Consider the following 27,969-nt stretch of genomic DNA (forward strand, 5'->3'; position numbering starts at 1 on the left):
CTGAAACTCACTGGTCTTTTTTTATTAGCGGATAGCGGTGTAGTGTATGGAATAGGCAAACAGCTTTCAGAGAGAATGGGTTGTCATGTCCACACATGCATTTATTTATTTAATAAAAATCGCAGCATTTTGCGTCATATAATCGCACAGGCTTGATATCGCGATTGCGATATGATTAATCGTGCAGCACAAACACAAACACACACACAGACAGACAGACAGACACACAGACACACACACACACACACACACACAGACACAGACACACAGATAGATGTGTAAACACAACCAATACAATAGCAACAACTTGGCCTCCATCACACGATATACACTGGGACAGCGTTGTGTTTCACTATTGTGCTCTTAGTAAAATAATTATGCCTCAGAAAACAAAGTCTGCTTTCATCTTTGTTTAAAAAAATCCCCACAACTGTCCGGTCTCCATAGTAGAAGAGCACAGAGGGAACTTCCACTATGTTCTCACTTCACTAAATGTAAGCTTCTCCGACATCACTGATTTAAACACTGCAAACTCGGTTTAAATATAAAAGAAACACAAGAAACTCTCTCCTAACATTGCAACAGAGAAGTCTGTAAATCCTCAATAAAGCCGAAGCTGAATCCAAAGGCGCGGACACGTAAAAAACCCACTGTTCTAACTACACAAAGTTTGTTCTAACAAAAGAGAAAGGAACGGAAAGAAAAGAAAAGTAAAGGAGGAACTTAAAAATCTCTCTTACTCTGGGATGAAATTCCTGCCAGACCCAAACTTGGGGTTTAACGTTTGTTCGCCAAGCAACCGATTCTACAGTCTCTCCTTCACATACACGCACAAACACGCGCGCAGGCGCCCACGTACGCACACACTCAATGCACAAGAGGGATGGACGCTGTGTGAAATGAGCAACAGCTGCTAGCAATCGGTCAACGCCTTGCTCACATCCTGCCCTGTAATAAGGGAGGGTGTAAAGAGGGAAAGAAGGAGGGCTCTGGTGAGGACATTAAAACAGAAGTTGGATAGTGAGTAGAAACAAAAAGACGAGGAACATTGTAAGTGATTAGTGGCGCGCGCACTTTCTCTTTCCCCAGACAGAAAAGTCGACGCAGATGAAAGGCCACTTTGTTTAAAACATTTGCACGTTGCGCCGTTATCTCCACAGAAAGCACGCACATATATTACAGATAATTATAAAAAGCTTGGCAAGGAAAGTGCATTTAAACCGTGTTTTTTTAAAAGGTGTCTTATTAATTTACTTTTAATTTGTTTTTGGATGGTGAGAACTGATTTTGTTTATCGTTGTTGTGTAAAAACGCAGCGTTTCCTTCGGTTCTGTCTAACGGGTTGCATTAAAATAGTCCTCTTCCGGTTTTAGAAAGACTTTCAACGCGCTCGTGTATATATTATCTGTCGAGAAAAAGTACAGAGTAGTGATTATTTAGCGAAAGTGTTCCTCACACACCGGTTTATTTAGGTTCAGTGGTCGAAGGGGATGTTTTTCTTGCTGTATCAAACCTTATATAAACGTCCAGTGTGTTAAAAAAAAAAAAAAAGAAAAGCTTTAACATTCGCCTAAGATTATTTTTATTAAACAAACCTAGTCAGAGTTTGCTAGTGATAGATGCTGTTCCTGGACATATATTAATTACAGCACAGAAATTTGTATCCATCTGTCTAATTTTATCTAGATATAATCATTACAGGACCACAATCAAAAAATAAAAACATAACTTGGAAAAGAAAAAAAAGAAGAAAATTTGGAACATATTTATGTTTTTATTTTTTGATGTGAAGAGGTACATGAGAAATGCTAACTTTTTAAATCTTTTTAAATCCAAAATTTTGATCTTTTTTTGTTACCTGTGTTACTCTCGGTTGTAGCTAACCTTTATTCTGTGAAGTTATGAAGCTGGCTAAATGTCACTGATTTATAGATATCAGCATGTTAACCATACATACAGTTGTTTTACATACAATAACCATACATACACTAACCATAGTTTTTACATACAATAACCATACATATAGTTGTTTTACATACAGTAACCACATAGTTGTTTTACATACAGTAACCATACATACAGTTGTTTTACATACAATAACCATACATATAGTTGTTTTACATACAGTAACCATACATAGTTGTTTTACATACAGTAACCATACATAGTTGTTTTACATACAGTAACCATACATAGTTGTTTTACATACAATAACCATACATATAGTTGTTTTACATACAGTAACCATACATATAGTTGTTTTACATACAGTAACCATACATAGTTGTTTTACAAACAGTAACCATACATACAGTTATTTTACAAACAGTAACCATACATACAGTTATTTTACAAACAGTAACCATACATACTGTAACCATAGTTTTTACATACAGTAACCATACATACAGTTGTTTTACATACAGTAACCATACATACTGTAACCATAGTTTTTACATACAGTAACCATACATATAGTTGTTTTACATACAGTAACCATACATATAGTTGTTTTACATACAGTAACCATACATAGTTGTTTTACATACAGTAACCATACATACAGCTGTTTTACATACAATAACCATACATACAGTTATTTTACATACAGTAACCATACATACAGTTGTTTTACATACAATAACCATACATATAGTTGTTTTACATACAGTAACCATACATAGTTGTTTTACATACAGTAACCATACATATAGTTGTTTTACATACAGTAACCATACATAGTTGTTTTACATACAATAACCATACATATAGTTGTTTTACATACAGTAACCATACATATAGTTGTTTTACATACAGTAACCATACATAGTTGTTTTACAAACAGTAACCATACATACTGTAACCATAGTTTTTACATACAGTAACCATACATATAGTTGTTTTACATACAGTAACCATACATATAGTTGTTTTACATACAGTAACCATACATAGTTGTTTTACATACAGTAACCATACATACAGCTGTTTTACATACAATAACCATACATACAGTTATTTTACATACAGTAACTTTACATACAGTAACCATACATACAGTTGTTTTACACACAGTAACCATACATACAGTTGTTTTACATACAGTAACCATACATACAGTACAGTTGTTTTACATACAGTAACCATACATACAGTTGTTTTACACACAGTAACCATACATACAGTTGTTTTACATACAGTAACCATACATAGTTTTTACATACAGTAACCATACATACAGTACAGTTGTTTTACATACAGTAACCATACATAGTTTTTACATACAGTAACCATACATACAGTACAGTTGTTTTACATACAGTAACCATACATGCAGCATGTTATGCAGCATGTTAACTCCAACCAGTGGGAAGTTAAAATTCATTCACTTTGGGGAAAATAATGGTAATTATTACTTAGAAGACTTTAGTCATGAATGAAATTGATAGTGTTTTCCACCTTACCACAAAAATACAGATAGGCTTGGTGACATTATTTGTAAGCAATACCAATTTTACATATAGTTTTATAAAATAGCATAATACGTCTGGGTTTAAAAATATCAGAAATTTAATCAGAACTATATTATCATTTAAGTCACTTCTGTCCTGCAACTCAATCTTTGAACCGATGCACCTCCTGCCTGTTTAACAAAAAGGAGATGAGATGCAGGCTTTCACTGACCTGCAGAATGTGATTGTGTATGAAAGTGTTACTTCATTTCTTCTGTTTCAGACTATTTTAAATTTTCACTTTTAAGCAATCGTATATTTTGTTTTCACCATCATGGTCCTTAATTAAACATTGACCAGGACACTGATGGTCTTGTTTTGTATTGTTATTTTTGGAAACAGACCAGAATCCTTACAGATAGTATGCACCAACAATGTCAACCATGCTGCAAACCTGTGTTACACTCAGTGTAGCTACTGTGAAGTTGTGAAGCTGGCTAAACATAGCTGAGATATAGATATCAGTATGTTAACCATACATACAGTTGTTTTACATACAGTAACCATACATGCAGCATGTTCTACATAGTTTTACAAAATAGCATAATACATCTGGGTTTAAAAATATCAGTAAATTTTAATCAGAACTATATTATCATTTAAGTCACTTCTGTCCTGCAACTAAATCTTTGAACCGAAGCACCTCCTGCCTGTTTAACAAAAAGGAGATGAGATGCAGGCTTTCACTGACCTGCAGAATGTGATTGTGTATGAAAGTGTTACTTAAATTCTTCTGTTTCAGACTATTTTAAATTTTCACTTTTAAGCGATGAGTCATATCTTGTTTTCACCGTCATGGTCCTTAACCACCATCAGCATGTGTGCGTTTGATATGGCTAACAAAATATTTTTACTATTTCACCACTTTTAAAAAAAGGGATGTGGACAATAGAGAAACAAATAAGATAAGGTGCCTTACTGAGGGCGTATTGGGTAACTTTTTACAGTTGCTGTGATGAACACTGCACAGTATTATAGGGTCTTATGTTACATTTTATTTAAGGAAAATGAAAGTAAAAAACAAACGAGATTAGACACAGAGACCTGCCTACCTTTCGATTCTGCTGCCGTGGAATATGAGACAGAAATGGAGCAAACAGTATAATTCCTTGGAGACAGTTATGCTGGGTAGCAAGCACAAACACAACATTGTATGGTTTCATGGGCACAAGAAGGATGATGCCAACAGTCATCTTAATAAGATTTATTGTACAGGTACAGTCAAAGTCTTCACATTTTAAAATCACCATAATTGATCATAATGACTACATAACTACATTTGTGATTAAATTATTAGTTAAGAGCTACAAAAAGGGCACATGTACAGTATAGAACCCATAATGACAAGTTTTAGATGCAGGAACGATCATTCACTGTCATAGCACAAAAATAAACTCCAACCAGTGGAAATATAAAATTCATTCACTTTGGGGAAAATAATGGTAATTGTTACATAGAAGACTTTAGTCATGAATGAAATTGATAGTGTTTTCTACCCTACCACAAATATACTAGATCGGCTTGGTGACATTATTTGTAAGCAATACCAATTTTACATATAGTTTTATAAAATAGCATAATACATCTGGGTTTAAAAATATCAGTAAATTTAAGCAGAACTATATTATCATTTAAGTCACTTCTGTCCTGCAACTCAATCTTTGAACCGAAGCACCTCCTGCCTGTTTAACAAAAAGGAGATGAGATGCAGGCTTTCACTGACCTGCAGAATGTGATTGTGTATGAAAGTGTTACTTAAATTCTTCTGTTTCAGTCTATTTTAAATTTTCACTTTTAAGCAAGGAGTCATACCTTTTTGTTTTCACCATCATGGTCCTTAATTAAACATTGACCAGAATACTGATGGTTTTGTTTGTATTCATTTTTGGAATCCTTACAGATGGTATGTACCAACTATGTCAACCATGATGCAAACCCAAATAAACACAAAGGCCATGGATCAAAACACACAGCTCTTCTCCTCTGTTCTCTAAACTTTATAAAACATTCACCGGACCATTTGTCCTTCTAGATGAACCTTTAACTAGGGTTCAAATTACATGCTCAGTTAATCTTAAGCACACACACACGTTATTTGTATGTGTAGAGAAGGGTGGAATGGTATGAATCTGCATGCTATAAAAAACACATCTGAAATAGATCTGTGTCTGGGTTACTGTACCTGCTAATGCTACTGGAGTCTGGCTTGATATAAGGGAATGGAGATTTTGAATGTTGGAAATGTGATAAGGAAATAAATTGTGCTTTATCCTAGACCTCAAGGTACCAGGGTGACATCTTTCACTAAACATTTTATAAAATATTATTTAACACATCAGAATAATCTGATTTACTAAAACCCATCAAAGAAAATGGTACAAGTGGACAGTACTATCTATACAACATTCAAAATGGTCAAACATAAGGCCTTTTCATTAAATGGAAGGCATAAAGAGTTATGAATTGCTTAAATGCATCAACACTGAGCTGTCTCCATTTAGGGGAGCACTGAACCAGTCAAAGGTATTTACTTGTTAAAGGTTAATACAAAATCACAACTAAAATTGGACTGTGACTTGGGCTCAAATTTCCACCAATAAAAGGTGATTTCCACTCGGTCATGCTCTACGTGACCTTTCGACAACAGCAGCTTAAGAGCTCAAACAAGAGGCCATATTTCTCTGTTCCAAATGTTTTACAGGAGTTCTGAAGATTGGAAAAGATCAACAGGGCTACAAAAGATTGCATTCCATAAAATGCAGCCAATTTAAGTAACCATATTACTTTCAATACCAAGATGGATCTGTCAATCCCATTGGTGTAATTGGAGAAGAGAATGCAAAGGGAAGCATTTTCTGGGGGAACAGAACAAGGGAGAAGTGTGTATGAACTTCCTAGTCGTTTTTCAATGTATTAATGCATTTTGTCTCAGGCCTCTTCAAGTGTTAAATGCACAGAAACCCACTGCACTGTATTCTGAATCTGTCCTTTAAATTCTAGCTTTACTTTCCTTAATCTTCTTAAAAAAGATTGCTTTGTCTATCCATCTTCTTTTCACATCTTAAAGCCTTCTTACTATTACTAACCTTAGAATTCCAAAGATCTACTTTGGTACTTTCTCATATTAAACACTACTCATATATCCACCATTCTTCTATCCGAAAACATACCTAAATGTTCACAATTCGAAACCTTTAACCTTTTCTTTCTATTTCCATCAACATATCAAGTTTCTAGAATATTCTCTGTCTGAAACCTAACTATAACAACTCTGATTAGACCTCTTTAAATACAGGGTTTGGCTGGTCATGAGGCCTGCATGTTTCAGTGAACGTGTTGTGATCCCACTACTTAGGAGCCCTGGGGAGACCTGAGACAAAAGGCATCTGTATTTGACACAAAGGGGAAGGGGTGAGCATTTGCCCTCCCTCTTCTTGTAATACTGTGTAAAAGCTGAAGGCCTGTAGCAGGGCAAAAGCTTTGAAACAGCCACAGGGTTGCAAACTGTGTGGATGACACATCTATTTATTTTTGTTCATTTCCCATTTCTATGTAGTGTCTCTCCTTCACTCTATCTCTCTCTCACTCCTTTTTTAACACAATGATTTGCTCCAAAGAAAGGACGGCACAGTGTTTTTTTTTTTTTAGAATGTCTAAAAGTGATTATTGTGAAGGCTTGTATACCCAGTACTTTTCCCACCCCCACCCTACTCACATGGAGAAAACGTCTCTGGCAGAAAAATTCCCCCAGCACTTCTCACACACCCTCCGCCTTCTGCTTTTTCTCTTCCTCTGCTTATGTGTCAGGAGAAGTTTGTGGTCTAGTCCAAGGTGAGACAAAGGTCTCTTAGCTCTAATTTGTGCTGAGAAAAGTGTTCTCCTCTTAGATCATGGAAAAGACAACATTGTCAATCCAAACAGGCTTATTTTCCCTCCTCCTTATCAATCTCTCCTAGTGATAAGGGAAATGGGAGAAAAATATGGATCATTTCCCTAAAAGCTGTTTTCTCTGCTGCTCCAACAGGGCCTCCAGGTGATCTGCCCTCTTCAGTGCAGCCTAGGACAGAAAGTGGGGAGTGTCAGAGATGTCTTTAATTATAGGCAAAGTTTACATACCCCAGAGGGGTAGAATAAATGTTTTTTTAAGGCATTTTTGCAAGAAGGCATCCATACCTCGTGCTGCTTTCGTAAGGTGTTCACAGTGTCTTCCTTTTTCAAAATAGCTGATTTCACCCTAAAAAAAAAGGAACGTACAAAGCCATGTGACTGCTTATCTACAGTTTAACATCTGTGATACATCTGCACATTCATGCAGTAAACATCATGTATAACTGCCAAGTTAGAAAGATTAATATCTGCTCTTTATCTCGTTCTCTTTGCTCCTTACCTTTGGTGAACCTCGGCCAGTTCTTTTTCTTTCTCACTGCTGAGTCGCTCCAATTCCAGCCTGAGTCTGGCACGTACCTCTGCCACCTCCACCCTCATCCTCCTGTTCTCTTCCTCCATTACAACCAGTCTCTCTGCAAACTCCTCTCTGATGACCTCTGCAAGGCTACGCCTCTCTTCTGACAACTTATCACGGATCTGCAAACACACAGGAAGACACTCTGGATTTGTATGTGTGATGTAGAAACAGGAAAAAATGTATTCAAAGAGCTGCTTGAGTAATGTGTCAGTAATCATTATGAGCCTTACCCTCAGCCCTAATCACCCAAATCACAGGATCAACATACTCGCACATCTGCATAGCATAATGCTGATACAGTTCTCGGTCAAAGCAAAAATGATCTCACTGGTAATTCTATGATATCTTCTAGGTACCAATTAGAATTACCAGTGAGAGCATTTTTGCTTTGACAGAGACATTTTCTCCCCCCTGCTATTGTGGGGCATGCCAAGAGATCTGTAATGATGTATTATGAATTTGGTTTTTATTTGACTACTGGGGCCAGGCTAAATAAATAATAAACAGATACTTTTACATTGATGAAGTGGATATTTTCCAGGGTTCAATTTGTGTTTGTGTGTGTGTGTGTGTGTGTGTATAGAGAGAGAGAGAGCAGACACCTGCACCACTACTTCCTGAAACTACTGTATGTTTGTGAGTGTCTTTATTATATTTTATACTTTATCTTAATTACAAAGCATGACTGAGTCTAGTGCCCATGATAACACTGACAACCTTTTATGTCAGCAATGTTTTACAGTAATTGCAGAACACTGGCTTACGAGACAAAAACATGCTTTGTTTGGTCACTGGATATCCTCCAGTAGTGCAAATGATCACATAATAGAATTCTTTTGTTTTATTGGTTATACCAGAGTGTTGCTGGCATTTTCCATGAGATGAGCTTGGGATAACACTTGCTGACAAATGCTAATGGAAATGTTAAGAAGTACATTGGGCTAGCATGAGTATGTTCATTCTCAATACCCTGGTTTGTGTGCATTGTGGACTGTTACTTTATCTTGCATCATTTACCTGTGTGACATCAGTGATTTCTTGCTCTCGTTGTTTGAGAAGGGACTGCAAGCGAAGATTCTCTCCTTCCAGCTCACTCTGTCTTTTTCTCATCTCCTGACGTTCCTCCATAGCCACCTTCTCTGAGCACTTCAGCTCTTGAAGCTCTGCTTCATACTTTTCCCTCACACGCTTTACACTGAACACAAACAACATACTGAAATTAAGTGATCTGTGAACCCAGAGGAATTTTTCTGTTCATTTCTTGCTATTTGTATTTGGTGCATTTAAGGTCACAGCACAGTAATATCCTCATTGGCTATTTGATATTCATGTCAGAGTTTCACATCATGATATCCATTTTCATTTGACTTGGGGATTTCATGAGGTGTCAAACCCAAATAAAGCAATTGTCTGGAAATCTGTTCTGATATGTAAATCTAGGGGTTGGGGGAAAAGTGATTTCAAGTACAGTTTGGTGTCACTTCATTAGGAACAGCCTAAAAAATATGGCTGAAGACACAAATACTTTTAATGCTCACCGGTTCTCAGCAGCTCTGTCACATTCTTCTCTGGCAATGCTCGTCTCTGCTTCTAGCCTCTGAATGACCAACTCGATCTCTTTGTCGCGAGCCCGACGCACTTCCTCTTTCAGCTCTCGCTCTCGAGTAAGCAGCCATACTTCCTGTGGAAACATCATAATATTGTCATACACATGCAAATGTATGTGTGGAAGCTCATGATTTCGGTTTGCAAAGCAGGCTGATGACAATACAATTGTAAAGGTTGATATATGTAACAAAAAGTAATAAAAGGTGAACGGAAACTCTTGTCACTCCAACCCATGCAGATAAGATTTACAAACTGTACATTACTTTACTCTGTTGGGCTGGTAACAATTTACCTTTGAAAAATAGGCCCAATGCTTGCAGCATTTCTCAATGTGGTGATTTACAACATATTAAGAATAAACAGTGTGGTGGAAGAAATTCTTTTGAGGTTTATGGGGATTTAAAAAAAACTACACAACAAAACATTGTGTGCGAGTGCTAGGTTTGGAGGCACTGTGTCTCAAAGTGCAGAAATGCATTTGTAAATAACTATTATTGCCATGCTGTACTTGGCAATTTAAGGCCTGTCCATATTTTCAGTCATGTGACCACCTATTGCGAAGCAATAACAGCAATGCATGCTACCATTTTATTTAAAAGGGACACAGAATAGCCAAAGGGTCCTAAAAACATACAGTGGCAATCGGAATTTGCAATGCAATGCAGGTAAAGCATTTCATTGACGCTAAGAACATTAAATGAAAATTATTAAAAACATAATCATTGTTAAAAAAAAGTCCCCACTACAGTTAACAAACTGTGGAGAGACTAGAAAGTGTTTCAAGATCACACCAAAGCAGCGTGAGAAACCACAGATGTCCTGCAATCATTTAAAGATCTTCCTACTACTATAACTTGTGAAAGCTGAAACCCTTAAAAATATTAGTTGTAGTCTCATGTGCTACAATAGTTACTGTTCTTAGAGTTTATCACTGTGTTTTCCAGTTTTCCAAGATTTATTTTGGCTTGGTTATTTTGTAAAACATGCTAATAGAAGACTGATATATACACAGCTAATATTGCTTCAAAGTTTGAGTGATAAAGATCAACAATATTTCAGAAGAAATCCAATGTTTATGAATTGTTCTCTAATTTAGATCACCATAGTATTTATGGGGTCAAAACAAGGTAAGGTCATTGTCATTAATACTTTAAAGCTTCGGGTAGCTGATGCAGACCATTACACAGATTACACAGACCTTCATATACAGACATCGACACGGAAGCACTAAAATGTCTGTTTCTATATTCAGGACCAACACCAACGGTCTGTGACACAGCTTGTGCCAAGTCTGATTATATTTATTTTTCTGCAAATCGCTCCAGATCATGTTCCAGTGTTTCAGTATGCAAATATTAAAATAATTACAGCAAAATTTTATTAAAATAAATGTAATTAGAAAACAATTATTTGCAGATATCACTATCGCATTAAAAGTACTGATAAAAAAAATCTTAATGTCATCACTGGTCTAACCTTAAATAGCTCATTTTAAGTAGATGATAATAATTAAGCAAAATTGTACAAAAAAGTGTGCCGTTATACTGTAGATCAGTTGAGCACAGAGGTATGGGGTAATCCCAACTACGCTGATATTCAATTAGTCATTAATGTTTCATTTAAATAGCCATTGGGTTTGTGGGTTTGTTGTTTTATATCCAGGTCACATCTCATTCAATTAAACACAAGATGACTATAGGTGACTTAGTGTCCTCAATGGATAGAGCATAGACTCACTGACAGCCCATTGTTACAGTAGGAATTGTCCTGATGCGACAAACTGTTGGTGAATTTGGAATTTTACATATCGAACACACAGAGCCGATCGGCCCTATACGCTCACTAAGCTAGTTGAGTAGGGCCCCACAAATTACGCGAGGCCCGCTTCCCCGTAATGCCTCATTTTACAGCGCGTGTTAATGTGTACTGTGTAGATGTCAATATGAAGCGGAGTTATCCATCTGGCCATGAAAAGAGAAAAAAGAAACAAAATGAGAGTGAAATGCGAGAAAAGCAATCAGGTAAACTTATGTTCTCTTTAAGTTTGATGTCAGCAAGAGCAAATAACAGTAAAGTTAAGTTGATGTGATTCTGTCTCTTGTCTCTATCTGACTAGCTAAATTAGCTGTGCAGTGATGCCAGTGCATCTCTTGGCCTGTCTGTCACACAACAATTTATTGCGTGAACATTTGCGTCTGTGTTTATAAACGGGAGCTCGATAACCACGCCGCGCGTGAACGTGTTCATATGTGAGTGCAATCGTGCACGAAATGATACGCGCCCTTTCCAGCAGCAACATTTGTGTGGGGACCAGTACAAAAAGTAGCGTGATAGTACTTCTAAATGGCAATGTTTATAGTCTCTCAATCAAGGTTACTTATAATGCCAGGTCAATATGAATGCACATCCCTCAGTAAATAATAACCATCAGGGATCAAGGGCCCCTTTGCAGAATTTTGCTTAGGGCCCCAGGGAGGTCAGGATTGGCTCTGCGAACACATATAAGGGTGTTTTTACACCTGGTCACTTCATGCGTTTTCTGTGATCCGATAGCTATCCGATCGTAAAAAAAACAGGTGTAAATGCGCTCCGAAACGGTTTCAAGACAGATATAAATACGATTGCTCAAACCACTTCAGGAGGTGGTCCGGGACACATTTCAGATGAAACTGGACAGGTGTAAATGAATGTGGTTGTTCAAGCCACATACGTCAGTGTTAAACACCTCCCAAACAGAAGTACATCACTCGCAGGTGACTTGCGAGTGCATCGCGAGTTTTTCCACCATTGCTGGCTCCGATCTTTCACCCAGGTGTCTCGTTTGGTCTTAAAATGCACTGCTGCTGCCAGCGAAAACGCAGCAAACAGTAAATGCTGTTTTTTGTAGCAACCGCATACACCAAAACGTGTTCCATTTCAATTACCCCGGAAATGAGATAAAATATATCTGCATTTTGGGCGGGAGTAGAAAGATCGGATTGATATCCGATTTGCCGAGACGCATTTATGTGGCCTAATGTAAATGGAACAGTTTTAACAAATCAGATAGCTATCGGATCTGAGAAAACACATGAAGTGACCAGGTGTAAAAAAAAGCCCTAAATGTAGTAATATAAACACTAAAATATCCCAGTGTTGTTAAACTAAATATTAAGCATTCTTGAAACACTATCTCTATTCAGATTAGTGGACCAGAATAAACTGTTATATAACTGCTACTATTTTAGGTGGACAGCCTGCACTTTTTCTTTTTTTTAACAACAGTACAGAACTCTGTTTACTGACATTTTCTAGACTGCTGGGAGAAATTTTAATGCAACAGGCACCAGCTTTGGCTTCAGAAGCTCTTTTACATACAAGATTTCTGATGTCTTGTGTGGTAACCATCGCTCCATCAACTTATAAAGCAGCTTAGAATTCATCTTTTGTTTAAAATCATTTGTTTATTTTAATACTCAGTATAGCTCTGTTGAAATATGTATTATCAACTTCAAAGACTTTTACTTTGCTTTTAGCTGGTTCTCAGTTGTTAGTGTTTATTTTAAATATTTGAGCAGCATTGTGGGAAACTGGGCTAAATATGAGTGTAACAGATCATCTGTGAGAACATTCTCTATTACAGAAATGAAATGGTTCACACACACACACACACACACACACACACACACACACACACACACACACACACACACACACACACACACACACACACACACACACAAACCTCCTTTTTCATGTAATTTTCTTCCCATGTCTGTTTCTCAATTTCCATGCGTTCCAGCAGAGCCTTCATTTCCACCTAAAAACACAACACAAGTGTTATTTTGTTACCAGGAATGCACTACGGCTAACAAGTCAAGAAACAATACAGCATCCATCAAATAATTCCTGAATGCTGCTACTGCACAAGTGTTATAACTGATAACATGTCATCGTATCTCTCTCTCTCTCTCTCTCTCTCTCTCTCTCTTTTCACTATTCTTCACACACATGCACACGTTTATATTGAATGCTAAGTAATAAAAAGGATCTAAAGTATCTATAAAGTATATAGGGGTGTAGTAGCTCAGTGGTTAAGGTGTTGGACTAGGTCATGAGTTTGAATCCCAGGTCCACCAAGCTGCCTCGCCTAACAAGTTACATGTACTGTATCATGATTTGACACATTTGAGTCTAGAATTGCCCTTTCAAGTTTTTACCTGGTGCCGTCTCTCCTGCTCCTCTCTGCTCTTTTCCATCTCTTCCTTTAAAACACGATTAGCCAGAGAGCTGTTGTTCTCCAACTGAGTCTTCAACTCCTCCAACTCAGTATGCTGCCTGTACCACACACAACACACACACTTTTAGGTGAACTTAAGAATGCCTGTCAGTAGTAGAGTGACTAATATACATAAAGTTCACCTGATTATTTAATTTTACCATTAATTGACATGATTATATAACTTTTATTGCAAAAACAAAACTGTATATATCCTGACCTAGCAGCTTGCTGGGTAAGTCGCTCTTTCTCATCAGCAACCTCCTTGTAGAGTCGTCTGCTCTGCTGTTGTAAGGCATTCTGTTCTTCCTGTAGCTGCTTCTCAAACCTAACACACACACACACACACACAGACACAAACACACACAGAGTTACACACAGCCCAATTCTGTACACTAATTATGAAGAAGCATTCTACCTGCTTGTATTCCTTACAAATTACATGATACAGCATTGAAATCCTAAAGCTAATATCTCAGATCTGATCAACTGACAGTAAAAGTTCAAGCTATTTTATTTAATGAGCTTTAATAGTGGGTTGAAAGGACAATCCTGACATACGCATCTTTCAAGGTTACTCGAAACAATAAAAAATCACTAATGTTAATAACTGACAGTATTTCCTGAGGGCCAGTGTGTGTACAGCAGACACTCTCTCTTTTAGGTGCTAATAATGACTTTGCACCTTTGCTTGGCGAGCTCCCTCTCACGCTGGCACTGTTCGTCTCGCTCCTTCTCCAGCTGCTCTCGGAGCTCCTCGATTTGTCGGATGTATCGCTGTGCTGCTCTCTCATCTGCTTGCAGCAACTCTGCATCGTGCAGCAACTTCAGCTTCTTCAGCTCCTGCTTGTGCTTGGAGATCAGCTTTTGGATCTCTGGCTCAAGGCCTGAACATGCAGATGTGAATACACATTATACACAGTGTCATGTCAAAAGATTTTGGTTGTGAGTTACACATACACGAGTATACATTATAAAAAGTGACTAATCTTTCATAAGATTTTCAAAATTAATTAAACTAGTCTAGTATTCAGATTTACAAGTTAGTCTAGTCTGGTCTACAAATAAAATGTTGATATGCTGCAATGTCCTTGTTTGCAATGTCATTTTTGCAAATTTGTGCGTGTGTGTGTGTGAGAGAGAGAATTTGTGGCTCTTTTCACTGTAATTTATGCACTGCATGGTCACTGACAAGATTTACCTGCTGTCTTATTCTGCAGGTCAAATGATAGCATGCAAATTTTACATGGCAGTTTGGACAGCTGATAGACAACCGAGAACAAGAAACCTTTTTACCCTTTAATGTCACTCAGGACTTAGTAGTGCATGTGCCTTTTTACTTCCTTGACAGCTCAGTTGAGTGGAGACTGAAAGAAGAGATGGAAGCATAATTGGTTTACACCAGCTCACCTTTGACAGTGATCTCCTTGATCTTCTTGGTCTTCTCATCAATCCACTTCTCTCGCCTTATCTTTTCTGAGGCACTCATTAATTCTTTTATTTTTTTTATTTCCTGAGGAAGAGAAAAAGAGTAAAATAAATTAAAATCAAAACACCTCACTGAGTAGCTAAAGGGTACACACACAAAAACCTGATGCATTTTGGTCCCTTTAAATCTGTTGTCTGGACATATGGCTAAAAGTATATGAACTCCTTCCCATCTTTGTATGCTGTAGCAATAAGATTTCACTGAAACGAAGGGGCCTAAACATGTTCTAGCATGACAATATCCCTGCGTGCAAAGTGAGATAAGGTCATGGATGGAGTGGAGGGATGGACTAGAACACTGGCTGAACTCCAGGCTTCCTTCACTATCAGTGTCTGACCTCCTTAATGCTCTTGTGGCATGATAATGTGAAAGACTGTGATAATGTGAAAGACTGTGCTGTTTGGCAGTTCATTACAAGACCTCATATTGTACACAACTGCTGAAATTACATTAAGTGTTCATTCCTGTATTTTTTTCTATAGAATATACTACACGTACTATAGAATAAAGTGACAAGTGACCAGTGATGTGTGAATATACAGTATGTATTCCTGTCTTGCACTGTTAGAACAGATGCACTTTATGCGGCTAATACTAACTTACTTAAGTCTGTAGCACTGTGTTGTTCTATGTAGCTCTGTCTTTGTTCTATGTAGCACCATGGTCCTGTAGAAACACTGTCTCATTTCACTATGTACTGCATCAGCTATATATGGCTGAAATTACAATAAAAGCTTCTTGACTTGACTTGAAATGTTAAATAAACTCCTTAATTTTGCTGACCCGTGTTTGAAACTAGTGATGGCAAGCTCAAACCATCTGTGTGTTTACTTTAGATGTACAAATCCATGGAGTTAACATGCAGTGTTAAGTCTGTGAAATGAAGTATGTGCTTGATTCATCATAGAAACTCACATTGTTTTCCAGCACTCTATATTTAATTTCCACAGAAAAAAATCTAAGACATAAGTAGGAAGAAACATTTCAGCCACATCCTGCAGAAATGTGAACAGTGGGGTGGCCACGACTCGGTGGAAAAAAATTTTTTATATGTCGTCAGAGGTGCCTGTAAATCTACTCTGAAATGTTCCATTTTATTTTTAAAGGTAAAAGATTAGATACACTCAAATGGTGAACATCTAACATTTAACTGTTTGGGCACAGTAAACATTACATATACCAGCCTGGTTTATTATAGGGTGTGTTTATTACTGATCTACAAGTCTAAATGTCTGACTTTATTACAGGCTTCTCACAGCAGGGTGTAATGATGCTGTTGTCAGTGGTTCCAAAAACTTTGCACTTGTTTGTGAAGCATTAACATTGAATAGGACACTTTTATTATGCATGTTTAAGACTTTCAAGAGACAGCAAAGCTCGACATGTGAAAAAAAGCAATGAGATGATTAAAGGTATGAAGGTTAGAAATGGAAACACAAGCATTACCTCACACAAGGGACCCAGAATTTGCCACACCTACAGCCAGAAGAACAAAAATAAGCAGAGGGCCAGAGAAACAGACAAGGTAAGAAAGAGGGAACAGTTAAAGAAAGCAAAAGCAATGTTGCAATCGAGCACATGCATCCCATACACACACACCTCTACATGAAAGGTGTTTTGTGTTAGAGAAATAAATTTCAGAGGTTATTTTTAAAGACAAACGATGACTGTAGCATTTATGCTTGCTAAAAAATAACTGAGATCTAAAGATCTACAGCTAAAAACTGATTTAAATCAACCCAGAAGTCTTGAAATCAGCACACATGTAGAGCAAGCAAGCAGGTAAGCCCCTAGAGTCACATAACACTAATGCAGGAAGAAATAAAAGCATTAAAAGCTAGTGTAGTGTTACTAACAAACACCAGGGATCTCCTTTACTAAAGCATGTGAAACAGGGGTGTCTGCAAAGAGCTGTTGTGGGTGCAGGATTTCATTCCTACCAAGCTGTAGCCATACCAGATTCCACCTGATTAATCAGTTGATCCTGGCTTTTATTTGACTCTGGTGCAGCTTCTGCATGGTTGGAATGAAAAGCAATTCCAGGACTTCCTCCAGGTTAATTATGTACTGATAGTTATCATGTGTGTACACACGGATGTATGCAGTAGGCATCAATAAACAGCACCCATTCTAAATTGATTTCCTCATGCATATTCCCAAAAGGTTTAAGAAGATAAACTTCACAGACATTTTTAATATAAAGATATTGCTGCATGAAGTACAGCACTTGTAGGGTACTTGTAGTTCTTTGCTGCCTTTTCTTCTGCTAGTTTTAAAAGTGTAAGTAAGTAAGACATGTCATTATTCATCTAGTAGCTGGTAGTGAGATGCTAATTTCTCTTTAAAATGTACCTGTAGTTTACAGCTCTAAATTAGAGATCAACTAAAATTGCAATGGCCAAAAAAAAAAAATCAGGCAAAAAACAATGATCCAATCCTCACTCACAGACGTTTCCAGTGGTGCTAAAAACACATTCCCTAAGGAAAGCTGAAAACAATGCATAACCCCAATTCACCTTTAGTTTCTTTCAGCCAATTTTAATTTACTGTGAGTACTGAAATAAGTAATTAATTAGTAATAAATTTTTAAATTATGCTGATATGATGTATGTGATATAATAATCAGTTTACTTGCTGTTATATGTGTACACTACCGGGGGTTCTTGTATAAGTACGGTCGGGTGTGCGGGGACATATGCATATACCTGGTTCATGCACAAAACTGTGCGTACCCAATGGTTATGCACAAAATATGCATGTTGACACATCTGACAAAAGAGGCCCCAGGTCTGACTACCAGCCTCATGATAAAATATGGTGAATCATAGGGTATAGGTTACAACTCACCAGTTCATGCTGCTCCTGCATCTGGTTGATCTTTTTTGTGTATTTCTGGTCAACCTGTTTGAGCTCAGTCACCACACACTCACAGTGCTCATTCAGGGACTTCTTGTCATCGATCAGCTGAGAACAAGAGATAGATTACTTTCAATCTACTGTATGAGCTGTGTAGACTCACAAAATTTTAGGTGGTTAAAAACATTGGGTTACTAAATACAAGAGCTGTGAGTTCAAATCTCATGATTGGATCACTGAGAAAAATCCTTAACTCTCACTTCACTGTCTCGGTCGTAATTGTAAATTTTGGATAAAAGTGTCAGGCAAATGTAAATCTTTTGGAACTGTTCCTTCTTGATATAAATATTAGCACATTTCCAGGCTAATCATATAATTAGGCAATAAAACAATTATTCTCTTAATAATCTATAATCTGTAACAGGCCTCCTCTAATCCATCCAGTTCAAACATGTTTTAGTTTGTTAATTAGCTGATAAATAGATCTAGTGTACAAATACTTCCACTTAATGCTAATTCACTACACTCACAGCAGACTTTTTCAGTTGGTGTCTGTCTCCCAAAGATGAACATTAGCATGAAGCTATGAAAATAATTATACTTATATACAAAATATATATATTATATATTTGTATATAGCTTCACCACCCACTTTAATAAGAACACATCTACACATGCACATTCAAGCAGTGACCTAATCAACCAATCAAGTGACAGCAGTAAACTGCAAAATAAATGATGCTAACCTCACCTAAACTTAGCTTACAAAACTTATAATTTTATCTAGGACTTCACAGCTACCTGGTCGATGAAAGCCAGGTGTCTTTGGATTGTAGCATCGTATTGCTGTTTCTGAATCTGGAAGTTGTGGTTGAGTTCCTTCTCTGTCTCCTTCACATTATGGAGCATCAGCTCTCTCTGCTGGGTCTGCAACCAGATATCAGTTTGTTTTCACCAGCTGTACTCAATATCTTTATGTATTTTAAACAGCCATGTAGCCAGACATGCAAAACTGGCATTTGTTTTCATATAAAGTTTCACACAAAAGTGCATATATTAATTTACCAGTGCGGTCTGTAGCATCGTGACAGCGCGTTGCTTTTCCTTCAGCTCCAGTTTGAGTTTCATCGTAGAGCTGGCAACCTCAGCAGCAGTAGCAGAAGCCTGATCCACTGCAGCCAGCTCCTCCTCAGATAGCAGCACCTATAGAGATAAACAGCAAATCTGTAGTTATAGAAATGAAAAATATATAGCATTTCTATTTAAAAATAAAGAATATGGACAGTGGGCAGAAAAAAAAGTGGATCAAATCAAAGTTGACTCAGATCCTAGCAGTACCTCTCTGTGTGATCCTGAGGTTACTGAACGTGGCCTCTCCTGCTCAGACTTCTCCATCTCATCCAGGAAGCTCATGATGCTCTGCAGCTTGGCCTCAGAGAGTAAAGCTCCGCCATCTGACAGGGCAGGGCTCTGGCTCAGCTGCCCAAGTCTCTCCACATTATCTGTGGTTAGGGTGATGGACCCTCCATCCTGAAGGGGTGAGTAGGATGTTAGTAGTGTTCTCAAAGTATGATCAGACTATATATCAATTATTTTGTTCCAAATAAGACTAATTCTTTTTGGAGGTTCGAGCATAAGTAGATCGACCACGGTTTTACTTGTGTGTTCCGTAAAAGGTTTTTTTTCTGAATAGTACAAACTATACATACATGTTAATAGCATCATTAAATATGATAGGCGATATTACCTAATATTTTAATATTTTTGTTACGTCCGTAATGATGAATTCAATATTATGAGTTCATGATGTTGACTGATCTCACAATCACATTTACGTTATATTATTTTGTACACTATAAGGGGTATTGGATGACAAATGTTTGAGCTCAAAACTGTGTCATTAAAGTGCATTTACCCAAGGGTTCTCAATTCTTCCCAAGACAGGAAGTCTATAATACAGGCAAGTTAAAAACTACCACAAAACCATAAAAACTGCCGGTGGACCAGAACAGACGCACCTCATCAATCCAGGCGTATTTCTCCTTCCTGTAGCTCTTAGCCTGTGAGAGTCTCTCTGGTCCCTCTTCTAGGAGTTTGAGGGAATCAAGGAGGTCATTAAGTGTTGTTTTAGAATGAGCTCTGCTCGATGGTGCCCCCTGTCGCTGGTCTTCTACACTCACAAACCGCTGCAGAATCTCCTGAGCAACAACATCTCAGTTAGCATCAACTTATTTTAAGTGCATTGTGGAATTTCTCAAAGAAAATCTCAAAATCAATATATATATATTTTTTTTTTTGGAGAGAATATACATTCAGAAACACTGTCCTCTGTTTATATTTCTACAATGAAGTCCCTTAAATTGTCCCTTAAAAAGTTTAAATAATTACCTGAGAACACTGAGAGCCTCTGCGTGTTGACACCGTGGGTGATGCTGCCCTCTGATTGGCAACATCTTCAAGCTCGCTCTCCAAATCCACATTAGAATCTGTGTACAGCAGTTCAACATACAAAATACAATCACTTCCAGTCAAAGACATCAGAGGCATAATAATTGAATATCCTCAAATACCATCACCAATAACAGTTTAGTTTTAACAGTTTAAGCTCAAACAAACAAAACCACTGAAAGGGGAAGCTGCTGAGCTCCAGATACCCGTGTTCTTAGCCTTGGTGGCTGTAGGGGAGGCAGGCAAACTCTGAGTGAGTTTCATATGCCCCACTTTCCCAGCCTGTTGCAGGGCTTCTACTTCCTGTTCTGCTATTCGCTGTACCTCCTCAGCTCGCTGTTCCCTCTTCTGCTGCAGTTCCTGTGTGTGTGAGAGCCACACACAATATAACATTGTTATTACACATATGAAATTTGTTACTCGGACAATCTAAAACTAACAGTACAATTTATTTGATAAAGCTATCCAGCATGCGGTTGTAATACGGTCTACAACTTTAGGCTTGGGCGTAACTGATTTATTCTAACACAGCACAAATACAGCACAGCCTTTTATCTATCAGAAATGGATATGCATGTGGCAAACAAGACAGACCTGGATAGCAGTGAGGCGAGCCAGACGGGCCTTCTCCTCTCTGATGCGTTTCCTGTCCTCTTCTTTCTTTTTCTGTGATATTACAGCTTTTTCCTGTTGTTGCGCTCTTTCCTGCTTAAGCATATGTCTTATTTGTGATATTTAGATGTGAACATTATTTTAAAAGAAACATTTTAAAAGATGACACTTACCAATAAAATTATCCTACACAGGGCAAATAATAATAAGAATAAGAATAAATAATTATAATAATAATACTATTATTATTATTATTATTATTATTATTATTATTATTATTATTATTATTATTAAATTATAATTATTTTGAACTAAGTTAAAGAGAAAAACTCCAGAAATCCTTTATCTTATTCTTGATCTCAAAAAGCTTCGGTATTCAAACATGAGGATCAAATGGATCAGGACACTAAAGAGTTAAAGGAAATCCAGCTCAGTACCTTTCTTTTGGAAGTAAACAGTTGCTTGAGGGCAGTTTCATTTGCGTTCCTCCTGGCGACATAGTGTCGGTACCAGCGCTGGATAGTGACTGCTGCATGGCTGACCTGCTGGATAAACCTGTTGAAAAAAGATTAAATCGGTTTTTATTCAAATTTAAATTTCATTAGTTCACATGCATAAACAAATAATGTCCAAATAAAAATGGAATTTAAAAGTAAAATAATTATGTAGTTATAGTATATACAGTATTATTACTTGAAGATGAAGATGGTGCATGTGTGTGCAGTTTGTGTGCTGTTTTAGTGCAGATATAAAAAGTGTGCTGTGCAAAAAGTCCAGTTGAAGTAGTGGGTGTCACACGCAGCTTTAAGCAGCAATATCTTAACAAATATGATCCATTGGAATCTCAGAAGAATTTGGTATTTAATGTTGTTCAGAATATAAGCAGATGCAGAATGACAGTGAGGAAGCTCAGGCCTCACCTCTCGGCCTCCTCCTCGGTGACTTCTCGACTACGAGGGCTGCGAGGGCTTCGGGAGCTGGAGACGTTGTTATTAGAGCCTGTAGAAGCCGAGAAGTTCTTCTGAGACTTTGTGAGGGAGCTGCTTTCTAATGTGCCCTCATCGTTCACTGTGGCTTTGATGATGTTACTGTTCAGACACGAACCAACAAAAATATCCGGTCATTGACAAAGCTACAGCACCACCTGCTGGACAAAACTACCACTCACTTAGTGTTAGTATGAGCTTTTATATGATGTATTTATACTTGAAGCAGGGTTTCTGGTTGGAGCTCTTGGGTGTGAGAGGCTTGTCTGAGTGGTTGTTGTGCAGCATAGTTGTCACTGAGTTCCCCACAGCTGCTTTACTGCTCCTGCAAGTAAAACATTAAACACATAATGAACTTGAGCTGAACACAGTGGGAGGATAAAGAAATTCCAAAGTATAATTTTAACATCGGTTGTTTTAAAGATGTCTGAAGAACTTGATATTCACTTAGTACTGACACACACACAGTACTGTGAAAAAGTGTTTGCCCCTTTCTGATTTTTTTATTTTCTTGCATGTTTATCACACGTTAATGTTTCAGATCATTAAACTCATTTAAATATTAGTCAAAGATAACACAAGTAAACACAACATGCAGTTTTTAAATGAAGGTTTTTATCATCAAGGAAAAACAAACTCCAAACCTACATGGCCCTGGGTGAAAAACGTGCAAAAAAAAAAAAAAACAGGAACGGGGGTCAACACTTTTTCACGCCACTGTATATATTGATTATTCTAAAATCTGATGGTCAGATTGATTGATTTTCCTTCACAGCAGCTTTGACTATAGTCCAATTCACAGGGATTGGGGCAATGTGTCTGGGAAGTGAATGATGCTAAATAACCCACCTGTTGTTGGCAGTAAAGTTAGCAGCCAGTGAAACACCAGAATCTCTTTTCCTTATGCCAGTGGGCGAATCCGTACTGCAGGTGCTGCGAGAGCTGGAGGGCAACGGGAATGCTCGTGGCTGGTCGTCCTTAAACACACACACACAACAACTACTTTCATTTTCTTCACAAAAAGCATACAACCACAGCATTACGGTCTCATCTCAGGTTACTTTGCAGAATTATTTTGCAAATTTCTTAACAATCGCACACACAGCACTGCCACAGTAAGAGGGCTTACTTATCACCACTAAAGTGGGTAAGAATTGCAGTTTATTATGCATTGAGTTCAATTTTATGTACTCCTTTTTAATGCTTTTACTTCATTGAATTTCAAAGCACATTTGTCAAAAATTACCCAAATGGAAGCCTACACTAAGCCCAAGCTGCTACATTACACAGTAATGACATTAGATTCACTATCCCAGCAGGATACTTCTTTTAACCTTATTACTACAGTTCTGGAACTTTAAAGTCTGATGTATATTATAAGTACTATAACTATGAAGTCTTGTACAAAAATTTTAAAACTGAAGTTTATAAATTTTCCCAAAGCACTGAAACTTCAACAGCAGGATAGTCAGAGGTAAATAGTAGCACAGGAAGAGAAGTACCAGAATGTTCCATGTTGTGTGGTCTGGAGAGGCCTTAGTGAGGCTGGATAGTTTTCGACGACCATCAGTGCTGCTGTCAAATAGAGCCAAGAAATCCTCTGTATGGCCCTCACTGAGAGAGAGAGGTGAGAATTTAATGAACGTCAGTAAAAACAAGTCACTGAATCATGATTCACATTAAACAAACTTAAAGTGAATCATTGTACACATCCCGAAGACGGTGCATCCTCAGACTCAATATTCCGCCATTATTATTATTACTATCTTCCATATCAGACATTCCCAGAGACATTATGCAAATACTCAAAATATGTATAAAATCGAAATGGATGTAAACTTCACTCCAAGTCTACGTGGACCAATTAGATCAAAGTAGACATTCACAATTCGCAGGGTTTTGGTTCCACAATGCAAAACACACAAACATCATGAAAGACATTAACATCACTGATATACCTTCACCGCTTCACCTAAACCTATTGAAAGAAAAACAGGTGTGATGAGTGATATACCCACAGGAGCTGTTTCAACAAAAACAGAAAGTCGACCTGAGCATGGTGAACCATATCAGATGAACCCATTTCAAACAAAAAAAATGCTTTTTTTGTGGTGACAGCTTTGTGAGGACAGCTGCAGTAGGCCTTTGCTAAGGAATGCAATGAGAGGGCAGCCGTTAAGAGACACAGATGCCTTCGCTAACCACAGAGAATGCAAACTAGCATATGGCTATCACCTCTATCCAGACATTTAAATGCCTTGGACTATCCAGAATGTGCAAGGCAGGCAGATGCTGCTAATCTTGACACCTAACCATGGCCTTACATGCACAATGCCAGCTGGCCAAATGAAAATGAATGCAACACTGATTTTAAAAAGCGCATTCCATCACGACATGGGGAGGGGAGGTCAGGGAATGACAGCTATTGATGAGCAGAACGACGAGGGAACAGCGTAAGGTTGTTCTTTATTCTGCTTCTCTATAGGATAAGCAGGAAGACTGAGGGGAGGGTGACGGCAGCTGCCGGACAATAAGCTCCTGGTGTGTGCACACTTCTCTTTTCACTGCAGCCTCATTCGAGAGAGAAACCCGAGAGAGTTCCCTCTTACCCCCCTCCCTGTTTGGGACAAAGCTGCAAACACTGCCCTCCTCCACATTGCTGCTGCAGCAGCCAACACACAATAGTCATTGTCTGCAGAAAAAAAGATAAATCTTCCAAACCCCAGCTGTTGCTCCTCCATGCAGTTCGGAAGCCCAAAAGTTTAGTAGCGATGACCACAAGCATGACGATACATGCATGGATACATGCTCCATACAGGCAACAAGCTGGGGTACCTCTCTGATCACTCACATCAATGAAAGCAATGTTCAGAATGTTGTGAAATAATGTATACATTGCCCCTAAGAATGTATGGCCTTACTAAGCAAGATAAGCACAACTGCTGTAATCAAAACCTGCCGTCCTGGGTTTTATTAGAAAATAGGACACCAGTGGAATAGAACGTCTCCGCACATCGGTCATCATCCGTGTAAATCTGCTATTTTTTTTCCCCCACAGAAATAAAATTCCACCTTAATAAAGCACTAGCAGACGGGAATGCTGTATTTTTAATGTTCCACTTCTGTGCATCTACACCAATAAAACGTTCTACTTTTTTTTCTTTCAATTCAGTATCACTTACACAGTTCGGTAACTGAGCTCCTAGGCATACTATAAAATAATGACACTAAAAGAGAACGGGTGTGACATTTTATACCTGAGTCTAGAGTTGACCTGCTGGTTCACCTGTGTGGTGCTGTTTGATCGCCGCAGATTCTTAATGGCACGGGAACTCCCAAACCCACCATCAGCCTGCCATCAACAGGAAGGAATAGTACTTTAATTAAAGAGTCATCACTGTGGCAAAATGTGTTAGAATTACTGCGGACACTGAAATATTAGGATACACTGTCTGGATTTGAGTTGCATCACATACAACAATGCAGAAAACCCACATGAGGATTTTCCCTATAAATAGTGAAGGGTACTAATGAAATAACAGTTTTGCTTCAAAGATGTTTCACAATATTAAATGCGAGTATAAAATTATAAAAAAAAAGTTTGATTTTTTTTTAATGCAGTTGGCAAATTGCTGCAGTGTAAGAGGAATTAAATAGTTCAGCATATGCTGTAATTAGGAATAAATTGTTATTTTTTGTTACTAGGAATTCTTAGGAAACAAATCAGGGTAGTTTTCTTTGATTGTTTATCTACAACATACTTAAAATAAGCAAGTAAACCTCTGACTGGCTATATTTAACATTATATGTAGTTTTCAATTAACCAGCAGCACTTCATATAATATTCAAGGTAAGGTAAAGCCTGCATATTAAAGCAGCTTATGTATCTTGTGATATATCTACCCATCCATCATCAGACAATAGTACATACGACATAATAATATATTCCAGGTAGGAAAAACCCGATTGAAATCCCTTTGTGACATGTTTAGGAAGGTGCAGGCTAACCAGAGTGTTGCGTTTGCCACGTCCATCACCGGCCATGGACACCGATATGGAGCGAGAGAAGTGTTTTCCCGGTGAGGCACTGCTGGGTCTGCGGCCCATGGAAAGCTGCGATCCGCACAAGCTTAGATCCAGCGCGTCTCCAGCCATTCCAGGCTGGATGGACATTGGACTGCGAGTAGTGTGCATCCTCTCTCAGCCTGAGATGAATGGAAAAAAATGTCCAACAGAAAGAAAGAATAAGAAAGACATAAGAAAGAATAAGAAATTCAGCGTGATTTACCTGAACTGGAACAGTATTCCACTGTTCACATTTACATATAAAAGGATTCAAGGAGGATTCTGTGATATAGCCAAAGAGGATTTAATGATAAAGCCTTAAATGTTGACTGCTAAAGAAGAGGCAATAGCTATTTCAAATCCTAACACAAAGCCACAGGAAATTGTGCAGTTCTTTAAAGTCTGCTGCAAATCTGGTTGGCACCCAAACTAATTATTCAATAAGAAGGTGAGAGCCTCACAAATAAGCCATCATGAGCAATATAGTCTTTTATAGTCTTTTTATTGCCAAAGTTGTGTAGCTTTGGGTAACATTTTCACAGGTCTTATGGATAGACATCCCCCATTTATGCAATTCACATTACTTTAACAGAGAATATCACAGTTCCCTGATGTTCCCCTGTTGAAAAACTGGACTATAGTTTCACTTTCTAATAAAATTTGGCCTAGCATTGGTCAAGTATTGTTCCACACCATTATCAAATCAAAGTCATGCTTTCCTCAACTCCACACCGTTCTGGTGTAATTTGGTGTGCAACTCCAAAACTTGATGGAATATCTAAGAACTTATATCTAGATACTAGCGAATGCTATGTCTTATTGTTACTAATGCATCACAGAAATGAATTAAATCAGTTATATCAATGTTTATCATCCACCTACAGAGACCATCAGATTTCAACTTTAGAAATTTTTGTAAACTATTCAACACATCTGTGAGTCACAGGGCATCGGTGTAAACTGTAAACTCTTTACAATGTGATATTAAACTATATGGATAACACAAAATACTGTTTTTGGATACTGTGGTTATAAAGGGTTAGGTCTGCTGTTTAATAAATAAATGGACATTTAATTCATTAAGGTCAATGGAAGGTCCTCAGTAAGTCCTTGCGCGTGCGTGTTTGTGTGTGTGTGTGTTAACAGTAGCAGTGGGATGCTACAGTAGCTGCGTAACCAAGACGACGCCAAGCGTTGCTACAGTTGACGTGACCGTTATTGCCAGCTATTATGCTGAACCGAACAACAAATTTTTAGAATCGACTCCTAAACGACTCCTAGATAATTTGACTCCTAAATATTATATACTGGATTTTATAAAACTAGTTTACATACTTATTATTGTAAATAAAACTGGTTAGTGAATGTACAGCCGTTTCAGGTTGGTCTTGACTCGTTAGCATAACAAACAGAGTGCTAAAATCATTACTCGGCACTCACCTAAAGCCTGAATCAAATTGGCCACATCCGCTGTTTCCACTGTAAAATACTGCTCTATATTCCCGTTTGTGGAGATCTAGAGAATTAAATATCCCTGACTGTAATATCACACTTCCACTGTAGAAAAACAGCTTTCGTATCCAACAATAAATACAGCACTATCCCATATCTTAGCGACGAGCCTATCAAATCGCCTCAACGACCCTGGCTGTCCAAACCGACCAATCAGA

At 37.8% G+C, this 27,969-nt stretch overlaps 2 protein-coding genes across 5 annotated transcripts in view; both read right to left on the reverse strand.

Moving 5' to 3' along the window:
• Positions 1-913, reverse strand: part of LOC113653493 (alpha-N-acetylgalactosaminide alpha-2,6-sialyltransferase 2-like) — a 17,244-nt gene extending 16,331 nt beyond the window's left edge. Inside the window, exon 1 of the mRNA XM_027163113.2 lies at positions 741-913. The gene's annotated coding sequence lies outside the window, so the exon portion shown is untranslated. The remainder of the gene's footprint in view (positions 1-740) is intronic.
• Positions 914-4,701: 3,788 nt separating this feature from the next.
• On the reverse strand, positions 4,702-27,955 carry cep131 (centrosomal protein 131). 4 transcript variants are annotated; one of them, XM_047817627.1, is made up of 27 exons: positions 27,740-27,955; positions 26,243-26,439; positions 25,492-25,586; positions 23,737-23,848; positions 23,084-23,211; positions 22,455-22,559; positions 22,169-22,336; positions 21,686-21,803; positions 21,231-21,344; positions 20,843-20,996; positions 20,577-20,674; positions 20,207-20,383; positions 19,527-19,718; positions 19,254-19,391; positions 18,990-19,115; positions 18,180-18,296; positions 16,779-16,808; positions 15,254-15,356; positions 14,529-14,730; positions 14,064-14,171; positions 13,785-13,902; positions 13,310-13,384; positions 9,516-9,658; positions 8,995-9,172; positions 7,900-8,096; positions 7,686-7,746; positions 4,702-7,569 (listed from the first exon to the last, which is right to left on the reverse strand). In XM_047817627.1, exons 2-27 carry the CDS (start codon positions 26,426-26,428, stop codon positions 7,498-7,500), a joined length of 3,315 nt encoding a protein of 1,104 aa, XP_047673583.1. In that variant the 5' UTR covers positions 26,429-26,439; positions 27,740-27,955; the 3' UTR covers positions 4,702-7,497. The 4 variants fall into 4 exon arrangements, with proteins under 4 accessions (XP_047673583.1, XP_047673582.1, XP_027018926.2 ...); XM_047817626.1 differs by having other exon boundaries at positions 20,207-20,386; XM_027163125.2 differs by having other exon boundaries at positions 20,207-20,386; positions 21,231-21,341; positions 27,740-27,954.
• Positions 27,956-27,969: the final 14 nt, after the last annotated feature.

Source organism: Tachysurus fulvidraco, chromosome 8, assembly GCF_022655615.1.
Source record: "Tachysurus fulvidraco isolate hzauxx_2018 chromosome 8, HZAU_PFXX_2.0, whole genome shotgun sequence".
NCBI classification, from domain to species: Eukaryota; Metazoa; Chordata; class Actinopteri; order Siluriformes; family Bagridae; genus Tachysurus; species Tachysurus fulvidraco.

Bases quoted from the DNA above. Each gene is read 5' to 3' on its own strand.
- cep131 (XM_047817626.1), bottom strand. From the start codon at position 26,428: ATGCACACTACTCGCAGTCCAATGTCCATCCAGCCTGGAATGGCTGGA. The intron at 25,587-26,242 runs GTTAGCCTGCAC...TGTTGATGGCAG, and splicing joins GTGGCAAACGCAACACTCTG to GCTGATGGTGGGTTTGGGAG. The intron at 8,097-8,994 runs GTAAATGATGCA...GTGTGTTTGCAG, and splicing joins AAATCACTGATGTCACACAG to ATCCGTGATAAGTTGTCAGA.